The 19,673-nt window shown below is 43.3% G+C and overlaps 4 protein-coding genes across 8 annotated transcripts in view; 2 read left to right on the top strand and 2 right to left on the bottom strand.

The window, feature by feature from the left end:
- Window positions 1–19,673, top strand: part of LOC139606859 (V-set and immunoglobulin domain-containing protein 8-like) — a 65,685-nt gene that overhangs the window by 14,641 nt on the left and 31,371 nt on the right. For 3 of the 4 annotated variants that reach the window (XM_071459256.1, XM_071459255.1, XM_071459254.1), the window contains exon 3: window positions 1,513–1,845. In XM_071459256.1, coding sequence (XP_071315357.1) covers window positions 1,513–1,845 — 333 coding nt within the window. Of the gene's footprint in view, window positions 1–1,512; window positions 1,846–2,262; window positions 3,345–19,673 lie in introns of all 4 variants that reach the window. The other variant, XR_011684706.1, reaches the window with a different exon arrangement.
- On the bottom strand, window positions 7,571–11,021 carry LOC139606861 (putative high affinity immunoglobulin gamma Fc receptor IB). Its single transcript, XM_071459260.1, has 7 exons — window positions 10,744–11,021; window positions 10,524–10,628; window positions 9,206–9,241; window positions 8,491–8,751; window positions 8,166–8,411; window positions 7,951–8,091; window positions 7,571–7,845 (listed from the first exon to the last, which is right to left on the bottom strand). Exons 1-7 carry the CDS (start codon window positions 10,805–10,807, stop codon window positions 7,733–7,735), a joined length of 966 nt encoding a protein of 321 aa, XP_071315361.1. The 5' UTR covers window positions 10,808–11,021; the 3' UTR covers window positions 7,571–7,732.
- On the top strand, window positions 11,658–16,075 carry LOC139606857 (uncharacterized). 2 transcript variants are annotated; one of them, XM_071459248.1, is made up of 3 exons: window positions 11,658–12,108; window positions 13,468–14,025; window positions 14,115–16,075. In XM_071459248.1, the coding sequence occupies exons 1-3, from the start codon at window positions 11,871–11,873 to the stop codon at window positions 14,363–14,365; spliced, it is 1,047 nt and encodes a 348-aa protein (XP_071315349.1). In that variant the 5' UTR covers window positions 11,658–11,870; the 3' UTR covers window positions 14,366–16,075. The 2 variants fall into 2 exon arrangements, with proteins under 2 accessions (XP_071315349.1, XP_071315350.1); XM_071459249.1 differs by having other exon boundaries at window positions 11,659–12,108; window positions 13,468–13,824.
- LOC139606853 (low affinity immunoglobulin gamma Fc region receptor II-like) overlaps window positions 18,526–19,673 on the bottom strand; it is a 28,211-nt gene continuing 27,063 nt past the window's right edge. The window contains exons 8-9 of the mRNA XM_071459243.1: window positions 19,392–19,478; window positions 18,526–18,967 (exon numbers count right to left, since the gene is read on the bottom strand). Of these exons, the coding sequence (XP_071315344.1) occupies window positions 18,870–18,967; window positions 19,392–19,478 (185 nt within the window). The 3' untranslated portion in view covers window positions 18,526–18,869. The remainder of the gene's footprint in view (window positions 18,968–19,391; window positions 19,479–19,673) is intronic.

The following is a 19,673-nucleotide window of genomic DNA, read 5'->3' as shown; positions in this document are numbered from 1 at the left end:
TTTTAATAAGATGAAATAATTAGTAGAGTTCAAACGTATATATCTGACATGTTATATTTGAGCACATACAATAAAATCGCATATAATTACAAACATCCACCCAGTAGGTGGCGGTAACGGTTGGATGTCAACCACCTTGAAGACGAAGAAGAGGCCGCCCCTCCTCCTCATGATTCCCGACCACAGGGCCGGGCAGAGCGCCGGCCCCCCGGGATGAGGAGTGAACACCGCCCCTGGTGTGGACTCTTCTTCGTTCACACGTTAATCCTCAGAATCACCGTCTTCTCCCGGGAGCCTCCACCGAGACCATGAGGTTGGTCCCCGGCTTCCTGCTGCTGGAGCTCAGGGTGAGCCGGGAAATGTCTGCTCAGGTGGAGTGACAGCGAACTAATCCGTCGTCCAGCTGTTGTTCCACACACCGGTTCACATTGACATCACACGGGGCTCAGCTAATCTGCTGCTAACTGTCCTGAGCTAAAGCTCCGTGTTAGCTTCCCTCTGTAGCTACGTCAGCTCTGTACACGTGACCATTCAGCGGCACTGGGCATGCGCGGCCCGGTGTAAACAGGAAGCAGAGTGTCTCCTCTCAGGTGTGCTCAGCTGATGAGCTTCAGAAAACATCAGGAGGGAGAAAGTGAAGACAGGTGTAGCGTCCAGGTGTAAGATGACTAATATACAGTGGTCACTGAAGGAAATCAAGGGATTGTTCACAGTTCATATTCACAGTGATGTAACATGATGCATCAGAGGTTGGTTGTTTATTCTCTCTCTAAAATGGGTGTAAATTACACAACATATACAATTTCATCTGTGGCACTGGTGAGATTTGGATACAGGGGAAACAGTCACTGACACCTGGATGCTTTCCATGTTACCTGAAGGGGAGGGGCGGAGTGACTTCCTGTTAGTTAGTGATGGAGAGAGTGGAGCCACACAGGTTTTTTAACTCTGTCTGTCTTTTCCACTCTTAATTAGTTTAATCACCTTGGAAATGGACACATTTTTGTATTTTTATTTTGTGAGTATGTTGAAGTAAACGTGTTCCTGTGGATTCTTTGACATGGATTTCTGTTCTTATGAAGGGGATTAAGACGTGAAGACTGATTCGAGCGTCAAGCTAAGGCTTCATTCTTGGGGAAACCTACAGTGAAGTTTTAAGATGAAAACATACGTGTGGCTGCAGCCTCACTCTGTCACATGTGCAGTATTTTACTGAGCTGTCACTTCAAGCTGCTGCTGGATCCTGGTTTGATCCAAACTCATCAGTTTCATGTCTCTGTCTCTGACTGATGAGAGAAGTTAAAGTTAAAATGATCAGATCGTCTGTTCTTCACCTTCATTAGATCTCATATTTCTTTTTATTTATTGTTGTGTGTGTGGCTCAGTTGAGACCAGGGGCCCCGCTGTGATGGCCCCTCACTCTGATTGGCTGCTGTGGAAGTTAGGAGTGACTTCTTGACCTTTAACCTCTCTGCTCTGTTCTCTCTCCTTCAGTCTCAGTGAACATCACAGCTGAACCTGGACAGACTGTCTCTCTGTCATGTCGAGCTCCAACACACACAAAGATCATAGTTGTAGAGTGGAACAGACCTGATCTGGACTCAGAACATGTGTTTGTGTACCGAAACCAACAGCCTGATCCAGACAACCAGCATCCATCTTTTAAGAACCGGGTGGAGCTGAAGGACAGAGACATGAAGGACGGAGACGTGTCTGTGATTCTGAAGAATGTGACGAGAGATGATGCAGGAACATACGAGTGTCGAGTCATCAGAGCAGGGAGCAGGAGGAAGAGAGCTGCTTACAATGAGCCAAACTGCATCATCTACCTGGATGTTCAGACAGGTGGGTCAGCAGAGTCCAGACTCAGGTGAGTCAGTAGAGTCCAGACTCAGGTGAGTCAGCAGAGTCCAGACTCAGGTGAGTCAGTAGAGTCCAGACTCAGGTGAGTCAGCAGAGTCCAGACTCAGGTGAGTCAGTAGAGTCCAGACTCAGGTGAGTCAGCAGAGTCCAGACTCAGGTGAGTCTTGGTGCAGCTGCTTCCTGGTTGCTGATGTGAGAGTGAACCATCACAGAGCAGATGTTTGTGTTTCCTCCAGATGTTGTTGATGAGACTTTGTAGAAAACAGCTGGTCTGAGTCATGTGATCAAAGAGCAGTAGATCCTGTCTGACAGGAGTTTGAAGAGGAACTGGATTCTGTTCTGTTCTTCATCATCACCTACCTGACAGCTGATACCTCACACCTGCTTCTCTCTCTGTAGGTGACACACCTGAACACAGCAAAGGGGGAGGAGACAAGAATCTACATGTTGGACTGGGAGTCGGTCTGTCAGCTGCTCTACTGGGTGTTGTTGTTGGTTTCCTGATCTATAGAAGACGTAGAGAGAAGCATTCATATGAACTTCCTCCTGTCCAACAGCAGGTGTGAAATGTAAACAGGAAGTAGGACGATGTATATATCACCATCTTTCTGTGTGAGCAGCAGACAGACCAGTGTCTCTGTCCTCTGTCACTGAGACAATGAAAACACCAGCACAAGTAAAGACGTCTCTCAGTCCAGATCCAGAACTTTCAGCTGGAAACACAGGAGGTAGAACAGGGTCCAACATGGTCTCGGTCTGGTCCTCCAGGCTGCACCAGGTCATGTGACCCTCCTGGAACCGAGATTAAAGAGGAAGCTTCTCCTCAGCAGAGGAAGTGAAGTCAGACTCTGCTCATAGACGATTGTGATGAGGCTCAAACTTGTGTCAGATAACAAGAAGAGTCACTGAGGAGTTTTCAGCTGAAAGTTCTGCAGGTGTCCAAGGTCAAAGTGACCTTCTCCCCAACATCTCCATCACTGCTCTGATGCTGCTGTAGTAAATGTACTCGATTACTTTTCTCCACTGATTCCTTGATAGAAATGACGTCAAAGCTTTAATGAATTTCTCCTTCAGCTCCTCATCATGTGTGAGCTCCTGAAGTCTGTCAGAGCAGGAGCGTCCCTCTGTCTTCAGAGAGCCCCTCCTCTCCTCTCTGACTGTGGACTGGTGGTGCACTTTCTACAGGCTCCTTTACTTCTTGAATAGATGCAACACTTAATGCTGCTACACTACTACTAACACTGAAGATTCACTGACCTCCTTCAACTGTCACTTTGGATAAAAGCTTTTCTTTCATCTAAACTCAAGAATTAAACACACAGCAAGTGAACAAAGAAATTTACAAATGTAAAAGCACAAACACTAAAAAGAGGTGAATGAAAATAACTTAAGGCGAAGTTTGGTTTTGATAATGTTGTTGAAAAGCAGTTTGAATTAAACTTTATTATCATTTCCTTGTAGATAAATACAAGAAAGTTCAGGTTAGTATCTAACAGGACTGAGCCATTTTAAATATGTTCACAAAACATTACAAAGAAAAAGCACAAGTTTCTCTGTGAGGAAAGATGATGATGATGATGATGAAGACTGATGCTGTTTATACTGAGAAGATTTATTTTTATCTATGCTGTGTTGCCTGTATTTAGTGTATTTAGTTCATTATTTGGTTTTTAAATGATTGTACACTGGTGGGATCTCTGAGCTCTGATGAACTCACTTCCTTTATCACAAAATAAAATGTTTTATGTTTTCCCTGTGGATTCATGTTGGTTTCTTTTCTGTAGAAATGAATCTAAAAGTGACTAAAAAGGAAAAACTAGTATTAAATAATAACACAGTGATAAATGAAAGTAAAAGGATATTTAGCTTTTATATTGTTGTTCTTTTAAGTCTGACTGTGACTAACATCTGCTGCCACTGACAGGCTGCTGTAACGTGGGGGTGTGATGGCCTCAGACCTCCTGTCCACAGGTACATTATTGTTCAAGACTGCAGGTCAGATATCTGTGGGGCAAAGTTCACTTTGTCATGAAGTGTGTTCAATAGAAAGTAGTAGCAGGAACCTTCACACAGATTTTCCTTCACAGCTTCAAACTGAAGACGTCGACACATTAACAGGAACTGATCAATACAAAGTCAATACCACCTCCCTGTAATTCAATGCAGTAGGGAACAGCTCTCTTAACTTCACAGCCACACAGGTTGATGATCTTGTTGACAGTACTGTAGCCTCACTGCGTGCAACTCTAGATACTGTGGCCCCTCTGAGGAAGAAGGTAGTGAGTCAGAGAAGGCTAGCTCCATGGTACAACTCAGAAACACGAGCTTTAAAGCAAAATTCAAGGAAGCTAGAAAGGAAGTGGTGTTCTACTAACCTGGAAGAATCTCTAAAGGCTTGGAAAGACAGCCTATTGGCGTATAAAAAAAGCCTCCGTAAAGCCAGAACATCCTATTATTCATCATTGATAGAAGAAAACAAGAACAATCCCAGGTTTCTGTTCAGCACTGTAGCCAGGCTGACAGACAGCCACAGCTATGTTGACCCATCTATTCCTTTAGCCCTCAGCTGTAATGACTTTATGAGCTTCTTTACAGATAAAATTGTCTCTGTTAGAGAAAAAATTCACCATCTCCTCCCCACAGCTGGCTCAGATGTACTGTCCAGTTCAGCAGCCTGAACTGTAACTGGCTTATATTTTGACTGTTTCTCTCCTGTACATCTCCCTGAGCTCACTTCAACAGTTTCTTTATCTAAACCATCAACTTGTCTTCTAGACCCTGTTCCAACAAGGTTGTTCAAAGAAGTTTTTCCTTTAATCAACACCTCTATATCAAGTCTGATTAACTTATCTTTATCAACTGGTTATGTACCGCAGGCTTTTAAAGTTGCAGTAATTAAACCTCTACTTAAAAAGCCTACTCTTGATCCTCATGTTTTAGCCAATTATAGACCTACATCCAACCTCCCCTTTATCTCCAAAATCCTTGAGAAGGTCGTTGCAAACCAGTTATGTGATTATTTGCACAGGAATGGTTTGTTTGAAGATTTTCAGTCAGGTTTTAGAGTCCATCATAGCACAGAAACAGCTCTGGTTACGGTTACCAATGATCTCCTCATAGCCTCAGACAATGGACTTGTCTCTGTACTTGTCCTGCTAGATGTTAGTGCTGCATTTGACACCATCGATCATAAGATTTTATTACAGAGACTAGAACATATGGTCGGCATTAAAGGAACCGCACTAAGCTGGTTTAAGTCATATCTGTCAGATAGACTCCAGTTTGTTCATGTTAATAATGACTCCTCTATCATCACTAAAGTCAGTCATGGAGTTCCACAAGGTTCTGTGCTAGGACCAATGCTCTTCAGTCTATATATGCTTCCTCTGGGAAACATTATTAGGAGGCACCAGATAAATGTCCATTGTTACGCAGATGACACCCAGCTGTACTTATCCATGAAGCCAGGTGAGACTAACCAGGTAGCCAAGCTTCAGGTGTGTCTTAAGGACGTAAAAACCTGGATGACCAGTAATTTCTTACTCTTAAATTCAGACAAAACTGAAGTTATTGTAATTGGCCCAAAACACATCAGAGATACACTATGTGATAATATACTAACTCTGGATGACATCACCTTGGCCTCCAGTGCTACAGTCAGAAACCTTGGTGTCATTTTTGACCAGGACTTGTCCTTTACTTCACATATAAAGCAAGTCTCTAGGACAGCCTTCTTCCACCTGCGCAATATTGCTAAAATCAGACCCATTCTATGTCTAAAGGATGCTGAAAAACTAGTTCATGCATTTGTTACCTCAAGACTGGACTACTGTAACTCTTTATTGTCAGGATGTCCCAAAAATTCAGTAAAAAGCCTCCAATTGATCCAGAATGCGGCAGCACGAGTACTGACAGGAACTAGGAAACGGGATCACATCTCTCCTGTGTTAGCCTCTCTGCATTGGCTCCCTGTAAAATCCAGGATAGAATTTAAAATCCTCCTCCTCACCTACAAAGCCATTAATGGTCAGGCACCATCGTACCTTGGAGAGCTTATAGTTCCCTATTTTCCCAATAGGACACTTCACTCTCTAAATGCAGGTCAACTTGTGGTTCCCAGAGTTTGTAAGAGCAGAATGGGGGGCAGAGCCTTCAGCTATCAGGCTCCTCTCCTGTGGAACCAGCTCCCAGTGTGGGTTCGGGAGGCAGACCCCCTCTCTACCTTTAAGATCAGACTTAAAACTGTCCTGTTTAGTAAAGCTTATAGTTAGGGCTGGCTCGGGTATGTCCTGACCCATCCCTTAGTTATGCTGCTATAGAGCTAGACTGCTGGGGGATTCCCATGATTCACTGGGCGCTCTCTCCCTATTTCTGTCTCTCTCCCCCTCTCTCTCTCGATGACTTCATGCCATTAACTTTGTTTTTTTTTTTTTTTTCTCTCCCGTAGTTTGTGCTTCTCCTCTCTCTCCCTCTCTCTGTCCTCATTCTGCAGGTCTCTCTGCCTCAGGAGCAGCAGGATCCAGATCCACCACTACTCATCTTTACCATTAACCACTGTTACCTGTCATTATTATTAATAACGCCATTACCGACACAGCTGTTCCTGGTCTCTCTCTCTCTCTCTTCTCTCCCCTCTCCTCCCCCTCCCCCTCTTTCTATCTTCTCCTAAACCCAACCGGTCGAGGCAGACGGCCGCCCACCCTGAGCCCGGTTCTGTTGGAGGTTTCTTCCTGTTAAAAGGGAGTTTTTCCTCCCCCCTGTCACCAAGCGCTTGCTCGTTGTGGGAACTGTTGGGTTTTTCTCTGTAACAAAGTAATGTCTTGACCTGACCCTGTAAAGTGCCTTGAGATAATGTATATTATGATTTGGCGCAATACAAATAAAATTGAATTGAATTGAATTGAATAAATCTCCTCGTGCGTCTGCAGGGCGGCGCATCAGCTCAGACAGAAAAATGAAACTCCTGGTCCTCGGCTGGAGTCTGGCCCACGTCCTTCCCCCTCAGGCCGGATTCTGGTTGAGGGACAGTGCTCAGGCTCCAGAACCAGTCCAGATGTTGAAGCAGCAGCTGACAGTCGAGCTGTACATGGGCCAGATGTGGGCCATGGAACCGAGCCAGAAGAGAAGAGGCCTGTGTGGGATGTGACGGTGTTTCCAGCTGCACTACAGTCTGAACACGTCACCGTCTCACACTCGTCACCTCATCACTCGGTCACTGAGCAGCTGCTGAAGCTCCTGCTGCTGATGTTCTACAGGTTCTTCACAGGTTTGACTGGAAACTGAGAGGAGAGCAGTTTGAAGACGCCACCTCCACCCCTGCCCCCACCCTACACTGACACCAAACCTGGTTCAGACCTGAACCGAAAACCACGTCTGAACCATTAAAGGTCCAGTTCACAGTGAAGACAGAGTGAGGACACACACATACACACACACACACACACACACACACACACACACACACACAGATGAACCTGGGGCCTGGTTTTATTCAGAGGAGACCTCAGAACCTGCTGCAGCAGCGATGACGTACGACAGATCAGTGGGTTCAGTCTTCATGTGTCTGTGTGCGATTGTTCACCTGCAGGAACCACTGTGCTGCTCATGTGGGTTTGTAGTGGAACCTTTTCTTCTTGAGCAGCGTTCCTTCAATATCTACGAGAACCTGTGTTTGGTTTTGGTTCTGTCAGTCAAAAGAACTGTTACCTCCATTTTTCATTGTTTATTTATTTATTTATTTATATTTTGCTCTTCCACTGAGGTTAAAGGTCAAACTAGAACCTGTGGCGTTCCACAGGGAACCGTTCTGGGCCCTCGACTCTTTCTGACTGATGACGTCTGATTTTTATTTGCTGACAAAGGATTCAGCTCAGAAGTGATGCTCTGTGGTGACAGCAGTGATGACATCATCACTGTCATCATCCAATCCCTGCTCAGCCTGAGTGAGCGGGGCCATCGCCATGGAAACAAGCAGGGGATTTCCTACAATCAGAGCAGATTAGAAAGAAAATATTGATGATTCATTAACTGTTAACACATGAAGAGATTGATTGATTGATTGATTGATTGATTGATTGATTGTGTTACCTGTGGCTCTGTGTCGATATAAAGACACCATGATGACAGTGGAGATGAAGTACGGACAGAACACCACCAGGTGGAGGAGCAGTCTGAACACAAGCTGGAGGGGGGCTGAGGCAGGGGGCGGGGCCGAGGTTGTAGGTGTCTCTGTAGAGAGAATCCCACCTGGTCAGGTGAATATGTGGATAAATAAGTGTTGAAACCAAAGTGAAGCTGCTGACCTGTGACAGAGATCCAACTGGGGGGAGACTCTCCATGACCCCTGATGTTACACCTGTAGAGGCCTTCATCAGACCTGGAAACATGGTGGATGGTCATGTGACCTGCAGGCTCAGTCCTGATGAGGGAGCCATCTTTATAGAAAGCAGCTGGGAGGTTGGAGGGAGTGGTCTTTGTTTTACAGTGCAGAGTGACATCATGTCCCTCCATCACAGGGAGGACAGGACTCTGCAGGATCACTGGTCCACCTCAACACAGAGACAAACTACAGCATTTCATCCATTTACACACAGCTTCATCAACACTAACTCCACAGTCTGATCTTACCAGAGACACTGATGCTGATGCTGCTACTGGTTGCTCCCTCTCTGGACTCACACCAGTAAACTCCACTGTCCAATGAGACGATGTGACTGATGATACAGGAGGAACCAGCTGCTTCTCCCCAGGTTCTACACTCAGCTCTGGTGTCTCTGGTTGTGTTCCTCCTCAGTGTCCATCCAGCAGAGCTGTCGTCCTCCTCACAGCTCAGAGACACAGAGTCTCCTTCAAACAGCTGAGAGCTGCTGGGACTCACAGTCAGACGAGCTGGAGGAGGGAAGTCAGAATAAATTTCCTCTGACTGGATCTTCAGCTCTGTAAACAGTTGACTGATAATTTTTTGTGGTAACTTTCTAAGCAGAACAGATGCAGCACATTTTGTGTTTGGTTGCATATTGTTAGTTCCTGAGCAGAGAGTGTCAGAGCTGTGTCAGTGTGGTTACTGTCAGATGAGTTCAGTTATGAGTCGTTACTTCCACAGGTTGAGTTTCAGAACCTCGTCTGGTCATTTTTTTAAACTTCACTCTGTTGTGGTATTTCAGTGGCTTCTCATTCTGTGTGTTTTGTGGTCTTATTTGTTGGAATATTAACAGAAACACAAACATGGCTCAAACGCCCTCCTTGTCCCACCCACAGTCAGACAGATTAACACTGAACACACAGGTGAAGATCAGCTCAGGTGTGACCCGGCAGGTTCAGACTGGCAGAGAGGTTTACTGACCTTGGTTTGTTCTGTAGCAGAGCACTGACGTCACGACTACAGAGAAATGAGACTCGGGTTAGTTTAAGATTCAAGAACTGAGAAACTGGTTCCACTAAGCATTTGATTGGCACCTGCGTCATAAAACTAATGGTGGGCTGTATCATATGAAGTTCACAGATTAACAATATTTAATTATACATGTATATTTGAAAGTGTTTTACAGTCACTTCTTCATACTCATCACTTCAGCTTCTTCTGTACAAGCTGAGTCTATCGGGAGAAAGAGCTCACGTCTGGGACGTATACGAGTCTACATTATGTAACTCTACGCTGATGATGTGGCTTTATATCCAGAGAATCATTTGATAAAGACATTAGTACAATTAAAAGAATCAACAAATGGTTGATATTAAAGATGACATAATGTTTGTGTGTAAGGTCAGAGGTTCAAATGTGGTAACACTGTAAAAAAAAGTTCCAAATGTTGCTTTAAAAAAAGTTAATATGCACATTTATCAACTATTAATGAACAGTTAACCGGTGTAAGTTACAACATCTCAACTCACAATTGAAAACTGTAACATTATGATTCTAAAATGTAGAATTTTTCACATGGCTTTGTTAGAAGTTAAAATATGTTTGGGGCTGCCCGGTGGTTGAGTGGTTAGGGCGCGTACCATGTTGAGCGCAAGACGCTCTTGGCAGGGCAGCCACCAGTTCGACTCCCGGCCAGTCCGACTCTTTCCTGCATGTCATTCCCCTCTCTCTACCCCCTTTCCTGTCAGTCTCCAATAAGCTTTAATAAAGGCATAACCCCCCCCCAAAAATAATAATAAAAAAAAAGAAGTTTAAATATATTTATCTAAATTAAATTAAGGACAAAAGTGAAGGTGCTTTCAAGAAACAGTTGTATGATTTTTTACAGTGTACGGCTGTGGTTCAGATAAAACCTCTGAACTTCAACACTGAATTATCTACAATAAAAACCATGTTTGACAGAAGGTTGTAATGTAATTAAACAACTATAAATATTCCTACTTATGAATAACAACCAGTACATTAACACGAATAAATGATTCCAGCTGTGGTTTATTGTCAGTTATTATCTCTTTACAGCAGCATCTGCAGGATCAGTTAGAGTTATTATCAACCATTTATTAACTAACATGTTGTCTTTATATTGTCATGAGAGATGAGACGTTTGTCTCCTCATCTCGTCTCAGTAATTAAACTGTACATTTGACTTTCTTTAGCCTCTTCTTCTTCTCTGATCACTGAAGTTCAGTCATCCTGTGTTTTCTCTACAGATGTGATATAAACAGCAGATCGTACTCACAGAACAGACACTGAAGAGACGCTCGCTCCATTCTGCCGTTCTCTGACATGAGTCCACTTCCTGTCTGGAGCTGAGTGTAGAGGTGTTGTGGTTTTTTGTCTCCAGCTGTTAAACGGACATACAGTAGTTACAGGATGAGCTCACATGCTTTCACATCTGTCTAAAGCAGGTCAGGAGCTGGTGTACATTTTGCTGACATTAAAGGGCCCTTCCTCATCACCTGTCGTTGTAATGGGGATGAATCCACAGTCAGGTTTATCTGAGCCCTGTAAAGCTGGACACATGAAATAATTACCAGAAAAGTTTCAAAAAGTTTTGAAATCAAGCTGTTTATAGGATGATTTCAAATAATTTTTGAATTATTATGCAATTTTAATTAGCACTAGATATTTTGCATAGACTGTAAATAAAGATGGGCGGAGCCTCTGTGATGTCACCCTTAGGTTTCTGAAGCTCAGAGTGAGCAGTGCCTGACTCCGCCCTAACTCCTAGCTTATCCAAATATGGTCAAAGCCAGTTTGTAGCAAGCATACGCTCCCTCACCTGTCACCCAAAGAGGCCACACCCTCAATTCTCCATCACTTTAGTCCTCAATAAAATGTGAACAGGTGAGTTGTATAAATTCAGCTGTACAGTCGTCATGAAGGAGGAAATGATCTCCAGAGACCAGAACAGTTTCTGTACCAGGCTGTAAACATGTTTCTTTCACACTGGGAGCTGGTTCCACAGGAGAGGAGCCTGATAGCTGAAGGCTCTGGCCCCCATTCTACTCTTACAAACTCTGGGAACCACAAGTGACACCAAGGTTTGTGACTGTAGCACTGGAGGCCAAGGTGATGTCATTCAGAGTCAGTATATTATCACATAGTGTATCTCTGAGGTGTTTTGGGCCAATTACAATAACTTCAGTTTTTCTGAATTTAAGAGTAAGAGATTACTGGTCATCCAGGTTTTTATGTCCTTAAGACACAAACAGCAGCTGTTACACAAAATACAGTGCTATGATAGGATCACACATATTCATATATGAGTGAATGGGGGGGGGGGGGGGGGGGGGGGGGCACAACAGCTGTCACCATGTATTTGGCTCCAGTCATGTGACTGTTTTCTCTTGAAACATCAAACACTATGTAGTGAATAGTGCGATGAGGTGGAGGCCTGCTGGATCAGAGTTAACAGACTGTACTCTGAATATTAACAACAGTGATGATGTGAGTGGCACCTCGAGTTGAAGACTGGAACAATGTGGCCTGGTCTGATGGATCTGAATCCCTGAGGCTCTTTGCTGACACCTGGTGGTTTAAAACACACATTGTCTGTGAAACAACCTGATTTCCAGGAAATCATATGATGTGCTATGACCAGAGCCAGGATACAGCTCCCCCTCACAGGCAGACTCCACAGAGCAGCAGCAGCAGCAGCATCATCAGCAGCAGCAGCAACAGACCTCGATCTCTCACACTGGGTGTGACTGAGACTGAGATGATGTTTTCTGCTCTCTGCAGCTTCTCTGCTGCGAAGCCTCATCTTTTAGATTTTCCCTTATATATACTGCTGACGTTTTCCCAAGCTTATGCCTCTGAAGGTATGTGTGTGTGTGTGTGTGTGTGTCATTAGTTAGACTAGTTACTAACCATTGAATTAGTAAAGCTCCATCAAGATGTAATAATTCTCAGTAATTTGTAGGTGATAGGCCTGTGTCCGGGTCCAGACCCAGAATCAGCTCTGGAGCAGATGTGCAGTGAGGTTCACAGTGGTGGAGTTTTCTTTGGCAGACTGAGGTGTGTAGACAGACTGATGGTTTGTTTGATGCTCTGATGTTAAATCCTCCATGACAATGTGACTTGATCACGATCACAGAGTCTATGAGCTACAGTGTCGTCAATAACTGAGTATTTACAGTGAACAGTTTGGAGAATATCAAAGGTTTGAGAGGAGCAGTTATAAATCCCTGTGGTTCTTCAGCACCATGGACAGCTCCACATGTTTCCACAGTTACAGGTGTACATCATGTACATGTGCAGAGAAGTCCCACTGTGGGACTAATGAAGGCGATCTTATCTTATCTTATCTTATCTTATCTTATCTTATCTTATCTTATCTTATCTTATCTTATCTTATCAGGTATAAAGGGTCAGTGAGCAACCCCCGTGTCCCTGCACTCCCTCTGCTCCAGGGAGGGGGGGCACGTTAATGTTGGCAGACAGTCAGGACAGTTGGGGTGTTTCCCTCAGCAAAACGAAACTAAACCAGAACCAAAGTGAAACTTCTGAGCAGCAGGTGAGATGTATAGACTCGTGAACCTGACATGTGAACTGATTCAGTATCAACCCACACTGTCGGACCCAGATCACAAAGATTCCTTTGTCTTTCCAGTATTTTCTATTGTACCGGTGCAGATGTGACGTCAGTGTGGATCTGTTACAGGATTTAGAGACTCTCTTCATCGTCAGCATTGATTAGTGATTGATAAAACTGTGTAGACAGTTTAAACAGAGCGCAGTCACAGTCAAACACCTGGACTGATCCTCCTACTTTACTGTGTAGACGATCTAAAAATGATCTTTATGAGTTGTCTTTCTTCTACCGATGACACTTGATCTGACGGATGCATCTCCCAGTTATTAATTATTTATAAGTTATTAATTTGATAATGAAAATAGTTGCTATCTGCAGCAGTGAATGATACTTCTGCAGCTTCACAGCAACAACAAAGAGTAAAGATAATAAAATACAAAACCTCAGAATAACAAGAATATGATGGATGGATGTTGACTGTCAGCTGGATGATCCACTGATGCTGAGCATGAACGAAACAGCTGATTCAAACTGGACTGAAACTGGTGTATCTGTATCCGGCCTTTTTGTCAGTCTGAAATCCAGATCTCCTCTGACAACAGTGAATGAACTGACAAAAACAAAACTTTTTTCTGTTCTTGTTTAGATCCACAAGACGTCAATGGAAAACCTGGAGAGAACGTCACTCTGCACTGTGTGGTTCCCACACAAGCTCCCATCGAGGTGCTGAAGTGGGTCAGACCCGACCTGAAGTCAGACGGTTTTGTCTTGTTCTATCGAGACAAAGTCATCAAGACATCCTACCAGCATCCGTCTTTTGTGGACCGAGTGGAGCTGAGAGACCCAGAGATGAAGGACGGAGACGTGACTGTGATCCTGAGGAACGTCAGCATCAACGACACCGGAAGATACGAGGGCCACGTTTCAGTGAGCAGCTCAGGGCGCAAGAGAAGGGCCCACTCCGAGCTCAGGTGCATCATCAACCTGAACATTAAAGACTCAGGTGAGTTCATTCAGCTCCACCCGCTGGTTTCTAATGATGGAGGAAAGGGCTCTGATGTTTTACCCAGTGTCACCAGTAGATGGCAGCAGATCCTTGATCAGCACTGTGAGCTTCACCTGGACAACATCTGCACTGATGTTGTTTCATGTTCAGGCTCCAGACCCAGACAGGACAACAAATTCATGAGTTTGAAGATTAATGGTAATAATAATAACAAACTCTTCCAGGTGTCTGTCTGTAATCCTGCTAACAGCTGATCTGACGGCCCACACCTGCTTTCTTCTCTGCAGATGACCCTCATGACGACACCTGGTTTGGACAAATCGCTGCATTCCTGCGGCTGGAGGAAAATCTGACAGTTTATTCTGTGGCTGCTGTTTTTATTTTGATTTTTCTTACAGGAACTTCTTACGTTGTAATCAACAGATGTAGAGCTAGAAGGCACAGTGTGTTGCAGACTGAAATGGCCACTTTAGCCCCTGATTTAACAGAGGGGACACCCTCCCAACAGGGTTGGGGGGAGGGCGAAGAACATGTCTGATACTCTGCCCTCTGGTTCTGCTGTATTAGCCTCTCTTAATCAATACATTCATTAGGACTGGGAAAATTTATGAGCAAATTCTTGAATGTGATAAAAGAAAAAAATGACTTTCCTTCTCTCCTGCTACTTCCTGTGGCTAGTGTTACATCATACATGAGAAAATGAAAGTAACACAAACTGAGTTTAATAATCACCGAAGTAATTCATCTTCAGTTTATCAGCGGACACTACACTACTTCACTACAGTGTGGAGGTTGGTCATTTCCAAACTAACAACTGATAAAGTAAGAGAAGCTTTTGTTTGCTAACTGGAAAGTTAACAACCGTCGCCCTGTTGACACAGTCAAAGACAAGAGGTTGAAAGAAGTCGGTTGAGTTGCTTCTTCTCATCATTTACCCTCCAGGAGAACCACTGAGAACTGAGACCTTGAATGACAACAAGAAGCTCAGTATGTTACTTCTACAGGTGATTATTGGACGTCTGTGAGCAACGACAACTACCTGGTGGTCACCGCTCACTTTACTGGTGGAGACTGGGGATATAAAACTGTAGATCAACACTACGCAGAGGCATGTGTGCAACATGTCCAGACTGTGACAAAGGAACAGAAGATGGAGGAAAAGTAAAGAAGGAAACAGTGAGACAGGAAACTACTTCCATACCAACAAATACCTTGAAAGGTGCCGAGTTTTCTGAGAACAGTTACAGTTTCTCTGCACAACAGCGGATTTGACAGTGTTGAAAAACATGGAGAGATAAAACAACTGGAGACCATCAAACAGGACAAATCTCCACTGACAACGGCCTTGGCCCGGCAGAGAAACTGTGTTGACACAACCTGCAGAGGTCGGAGGAATGACTTGAACGACGGGCGTTGTTGTTGGAGTTGTTTTCAGCAAATGGGACTTTCTGTAATAATGTAAATATGACCAACGCTGGAGTTTGGACTATTTCAAGGGTACAGATCATAACTGAGAGGACAGGAGAACTTTTGGGGGGAGGGGGTTGGAGTAGAACAAACAAAGGTCCAGAGAAGAGTATAGTCAGACCTATAGTCTATATGTTTACACTGTTTACACCATGGATGCATTTACAACATTTATTTATTTATGAATGTATTTATTTATTTATTAAAGGCGACTTCAGCAGCCAGTGAAGAGAGAAAAAATACAGAGTCTGGTTTAATGGTGTTTAATTTTTATCATTTCCATTCAACACCTTACATGAGTATCTTGTGAAGACTTGTTCCATTTCACAAAAGCACGGCTGGTGTACGTCAATATTTGTTATAGCAGCACATTTGTGTGTGAATATATCAAATTATGTTGCTGGAAAGTTTAGAATTGTGACTTTTCTCTCTGGCCTGAGCTGCCTCTGAATCTCCCTCATGTCCTGCTAATAAAAGATTGAAAACTTGAAGAAAATGACTTGATCTAGTTTTATGTTACTCCCTCTGCTGGACCAGCTCGGGGTCAGAACAGCCATGAAGCAGAAGTTACCATCATCCTGCTGAAATCTGAGCCAAGCCTGCGGATGGAGGGAAACCAGAGCTAAGCTGTGTCTGAATTCAGTTCTTGGAGGCAGCAAAGACGCAGAGAACACAACACACATCATCAGCTCCAGCAGTGACAGGTCAACATGGTCCATGTGCTGTGGTGTTTGTGTCATGTCATGAATCTAAGCCCAGTGTTCCCTCTCTTTCAATACTGCTTATCACTTTTATACCGATGACAAAGAGCTCAACTTGTGTGAATGATCTTATTTAACCAATCTTTTGGTTTTTGTCTACACTTGACCAAAGATCATTTGTGAGGGAAGAAGCATCACTCTGTAACACTGTACAAGCAGGTTGTTTTGATTGTTATTTTAGTCTGGGCTCATCCTGAAATTATGCTTCAAATCCTGCCAATAAAAGATTGAAAACAAAGTGAACTTCATGTTACTCCGCTGTTCTCCGGACAACCTTAGGGTTGCAACAGCATGAAACATGAAGCAGAGGTCCTTGTCATGGTAATTTATCCTGCTGAGATGTGAGCCAAAGCTGCAGGTAAAGGACAACCTGAGGTAAACTGTGTCTAAGGTCAATTACTTTTTTGACCACTTGGGGGCAGCAAAGAAGCAGCGAACACAACACGGATCTATCATCAGTGCCAGTGTTTACACCAAAGTCTCATACTGCACTGAAGCTTTACTGATGTCCCTCACTTGTAAGTTGCTTTGGATAAAAGTATCTGACAGATGAGTATATGTAAAATGTAATAAAGAGCCGCACATTCACTGCAGGTTCATATATTCATGTTGTAGAATATTGGTTATAGCTGCTTTAAGCATCAATAGTTTGTCTTAGTTTCTATGTTCTCACTGGGATTTTAATTTGTCGTTTCAATACAACTTATCACTTTTATGCAGATGACAAACAGCTCTACATGTCTGTGACGTGTGATGATCATGGTTATTTAACCAACCTGCCGGTCTGCGTCTAAAGTGGGGAGTGATCATTTGTGAAGGAAGAAACATCACTCCGTAACACCACTGGCTGATCCTGAAATTATGCTTCAAATTCTGCCAATAAAAGGTTGAAAATGTGAACAAAGTGACCTCATCTAGTTTTATGTTACTCCTCCGTCCTGTAGATCAGCCGAGGGTTGCAACAGCCATGGAGTAGAGGTCACTGTCGGGGTAACGTGAGCCAAACCTGCAGAGGACGACCTGAGGTGAGGTGTATCTGAGTTCAGTTCTTTTCCTGACCATTTGGGGGCAGCAAAGAAGCAACACAACATTGATATACGGTATCATCGCCTTCTGCACTGAAGCTGTAGTGATGCCCTTCACTTATAAGGCTCTATGTCACTGTAGGTTCAACACTAGCAGCAACACCTTGTTTAACGCTGTCACACTGTTTTCATATTGTCATTTCATACATTCATATTGTGAAATATTATTTATAGCTGCTTTAAGCATCAACAGTTAATTTTATTTTCTATGTATATGTTATCACTGGGATTTTAATTTGTCATTTCCATCCAATTTATCACTTTTATGCAGATGACAAACAGCTCTGCGTGTGATGAGCTCAGTTATTTACCTGTTGTTTGAGTCGAACCTGGGGAGGGATCATTTGTGAAGGAAGAAGCGTCACTCTGTAACACCACTACAGTCAGAGTGGACTGAGTGTTTCTGCAGGTCAATAAGAGAGCAGAGTGAGACCTCCTCTCTGTTTCCTCATTCTCCAGTTAAACTTCCCTTGATATCAGATCAATAAGTTATGTTGATCAATGGTTTTGAATCAGGAGCTTCAGTATTTGGAACAAGAAACTTGTTAAAAAATAAGGTGTGAGAGGTTCAGGAGCTGCAGCTTTGATTTCAGTGAGTCAGATACATATTTAATCAACATTCAGGTAGATACAGGTGTACGAGGAACCATTTTTGATTTTCTAAATGTTTTAATGATAAAAGAATCAAAACTCTTCAAACACACACTCTTTGTTCTGAAGCCTGAACTGTGCAGCGTTTCGCGCCTCTGAAAGGTGCTCAGGCTGTTTATAGTCTGCGGTTGCGGTTTTTATACGTTTGTTCTTTGTTATCTGCACTGAAGAGGAGTTGATGGGTTAGCCACAACAAAAATGAGACAAGTCAAATTTTCCATCAGACAAACTTTGTGAAACCCACAGAACCACAGAACAAGAAGAACAGGCATGGTACCAAAGTTCATTGATCCTGCAGAGGAACCAGATCAGTGCTGCAGTGACAAGACCAGGGTCCAAACATAAAGAAATATAAATACCAGGACAGTTAATGACAATATTAACCAGAAGACAGCTGGAAGTTCACTGTAGTTAGTTAAATATAAATGTTTAAATGAAAGCACAACAAAACAAGGAGCGTGTTGGTATCTGAAACACTGAAACACTATGAACAACTTAAATACGTATTTTAACTATTTCTTTAATGGAGATGCTATTTGCGCCCAGGGTGAAGAGCCAACGTGGCTATTTACACCCAGTTTTTAGGTTCTCATAGACCACTTCATTGAGCCACATGGGAGAGGTTCTGGCAGAGAGGATGTCCAATACATGTTTAATGTCATGAAAGGGTCAAATTAATCCAAAACATGATGTAGTTTTAGTGCCTAAACCAAACCAAACTGTGACTGAAAACATAACAACAATAACTTTTATTAATAATAATAATAATAATTTGCACTGTTCTGTATGTTGTTTTCTAACGGTGCAAAAAAGAGGCTCTGAGGGAGCCAATGGACGTTCCATATGGGTGTAAATAGCTGAATAGCTACCATGTGACTATTTTCACTATTTTCAGGTGCAACTAGACTCTCCATTAGTTTTAGTTTTTCATTTCACAACATTTTCACAGAAAAACAAACTTATAAAATACATAAAAATCCTCTAAATTTGACTTGTTTGACTCTCTGTTGCTGCATAAATTAATATAAAAATGATAAAGAAATGAATGTACTCTGGTGTGAGAGGCTGTGGTGAGCAGCTACAGGCCGTCAGGAGGGCGTTGGTGGTGGGAACGGAGCGAAGGTGTGGAGGTTGACCTCAGTGAGGAGTAGACGACCTCTGGCTCAGGTGGTAACTCTACATAAAAACACAGAGTTCAGATAATAAGAGACTCAGTCTCACCAGCACTGTCCAGGAGGTTAACATCATGATACCACTGAACTACAACAGTGAGCAGGTCTCAGAAAACAAAATGCTGACCAGATTATCATGATGTTAGTTAACGTATCTGGCTGAAAAATGTCGACACCCAAAGAGATTCAGTGTAAAGTGACAGACAGGAAACGCTGTGGAGCCTGTGAACATTGGAAATTTATGATTGAAAAATGACTTAAATCATTAATCACTTATCAAAACAGTTATCTGCTGATCAACTATTTGATCAATTGTCTGGTTGTTTCAGCTCAAAGCAAAATGTGTGTTAAATATGGCTAAGTAGTGGGTCAGGATGTGGTTAGCTTAGCTCAGCGTGAAGACTGGAAGCAGAGGGAAGGTGCTTTACCTCTGGTCCTGTTCGCTCTGATGACGATTTGTCCGTAACTGACGACGTCTGTTCTCACTGCTGCGTAGACGGCAGCTGCTTCTCTGTCTGCAAAACAAAGTACAGGTCACATCCCTGAAGGCAGCTGCACCTGAGGCTCTGAAACATGTTCACCTGAAAGGCTTCTAGTCTTTGACCCTCCAGGCCACCACGTGAGTCGGGTCCTTCAGATGTAGGACAAGGACACTCGTGCTCAGTAGTGATCCTAGGCTCCACCCACACGACAATGTATTCATTTCAAAA

Source organism: Trachinotus anak, unplaced genomic scaffold (assembly GCF_046630095.1).
Source record: "Trachinotus anak isolate AG129_WGS33_773 ecotype Australia unplaced genomic scaffold, CSIRO_AGI_Tana_v1 ptg000023l, whole genome shotgun sequence".
NCBI lineage: Eukaryota > Metazoa > Chordata > Actinopteri > Carangiformes > Carangidae > Trachinotus > Trachinotus anak.
This window is presented reverse-complemented; position numbering and strand designations above follow the sequence as displayed.

Coding starts and splice junctions, on each gene's coding strand:
- LOC139606861 (XM_071459260.1), bottom strand. CDS start 10,807: ATGTGTCCAGCTTTACAGGGCTCAGATAAACCTGACTGTGGATTCATC. Junction 10,629..10,743: donor CATCCCCATTACAACGACAG/GTGATGAGGAAG, acceptor TCCGTTTAACAG/CTGGAGACAAAAAACCACAA. Junction 7,846..7,950: donor ATATCGACACAGAGCCACAG/GTAACACAATCA, acceptor CTCTGATTGTAG/GAAATCCCCTGCTTGTTTCC.
- LOC139606857 (XM_071459248.1), top strand. CDS start 11,871: ATGATGTGCTATGACCAGAGCCAGGATACAGCTCCCCCTCACAGGCAG. Junction 12,109..13,467: donor CCAAGCTTATGCCTCTGAAG/GTATGTGTGTGT, acceptor GTTCTTGTTTAG/ATCCACAAGACGTCAATGGA. Junction 14,026..14,114: donor CATGAGTTTGAAGATTAATG/GTAATAATAATA, acceptor TCTTCTCTGCAG/ATGACCCTCATGACGACACC.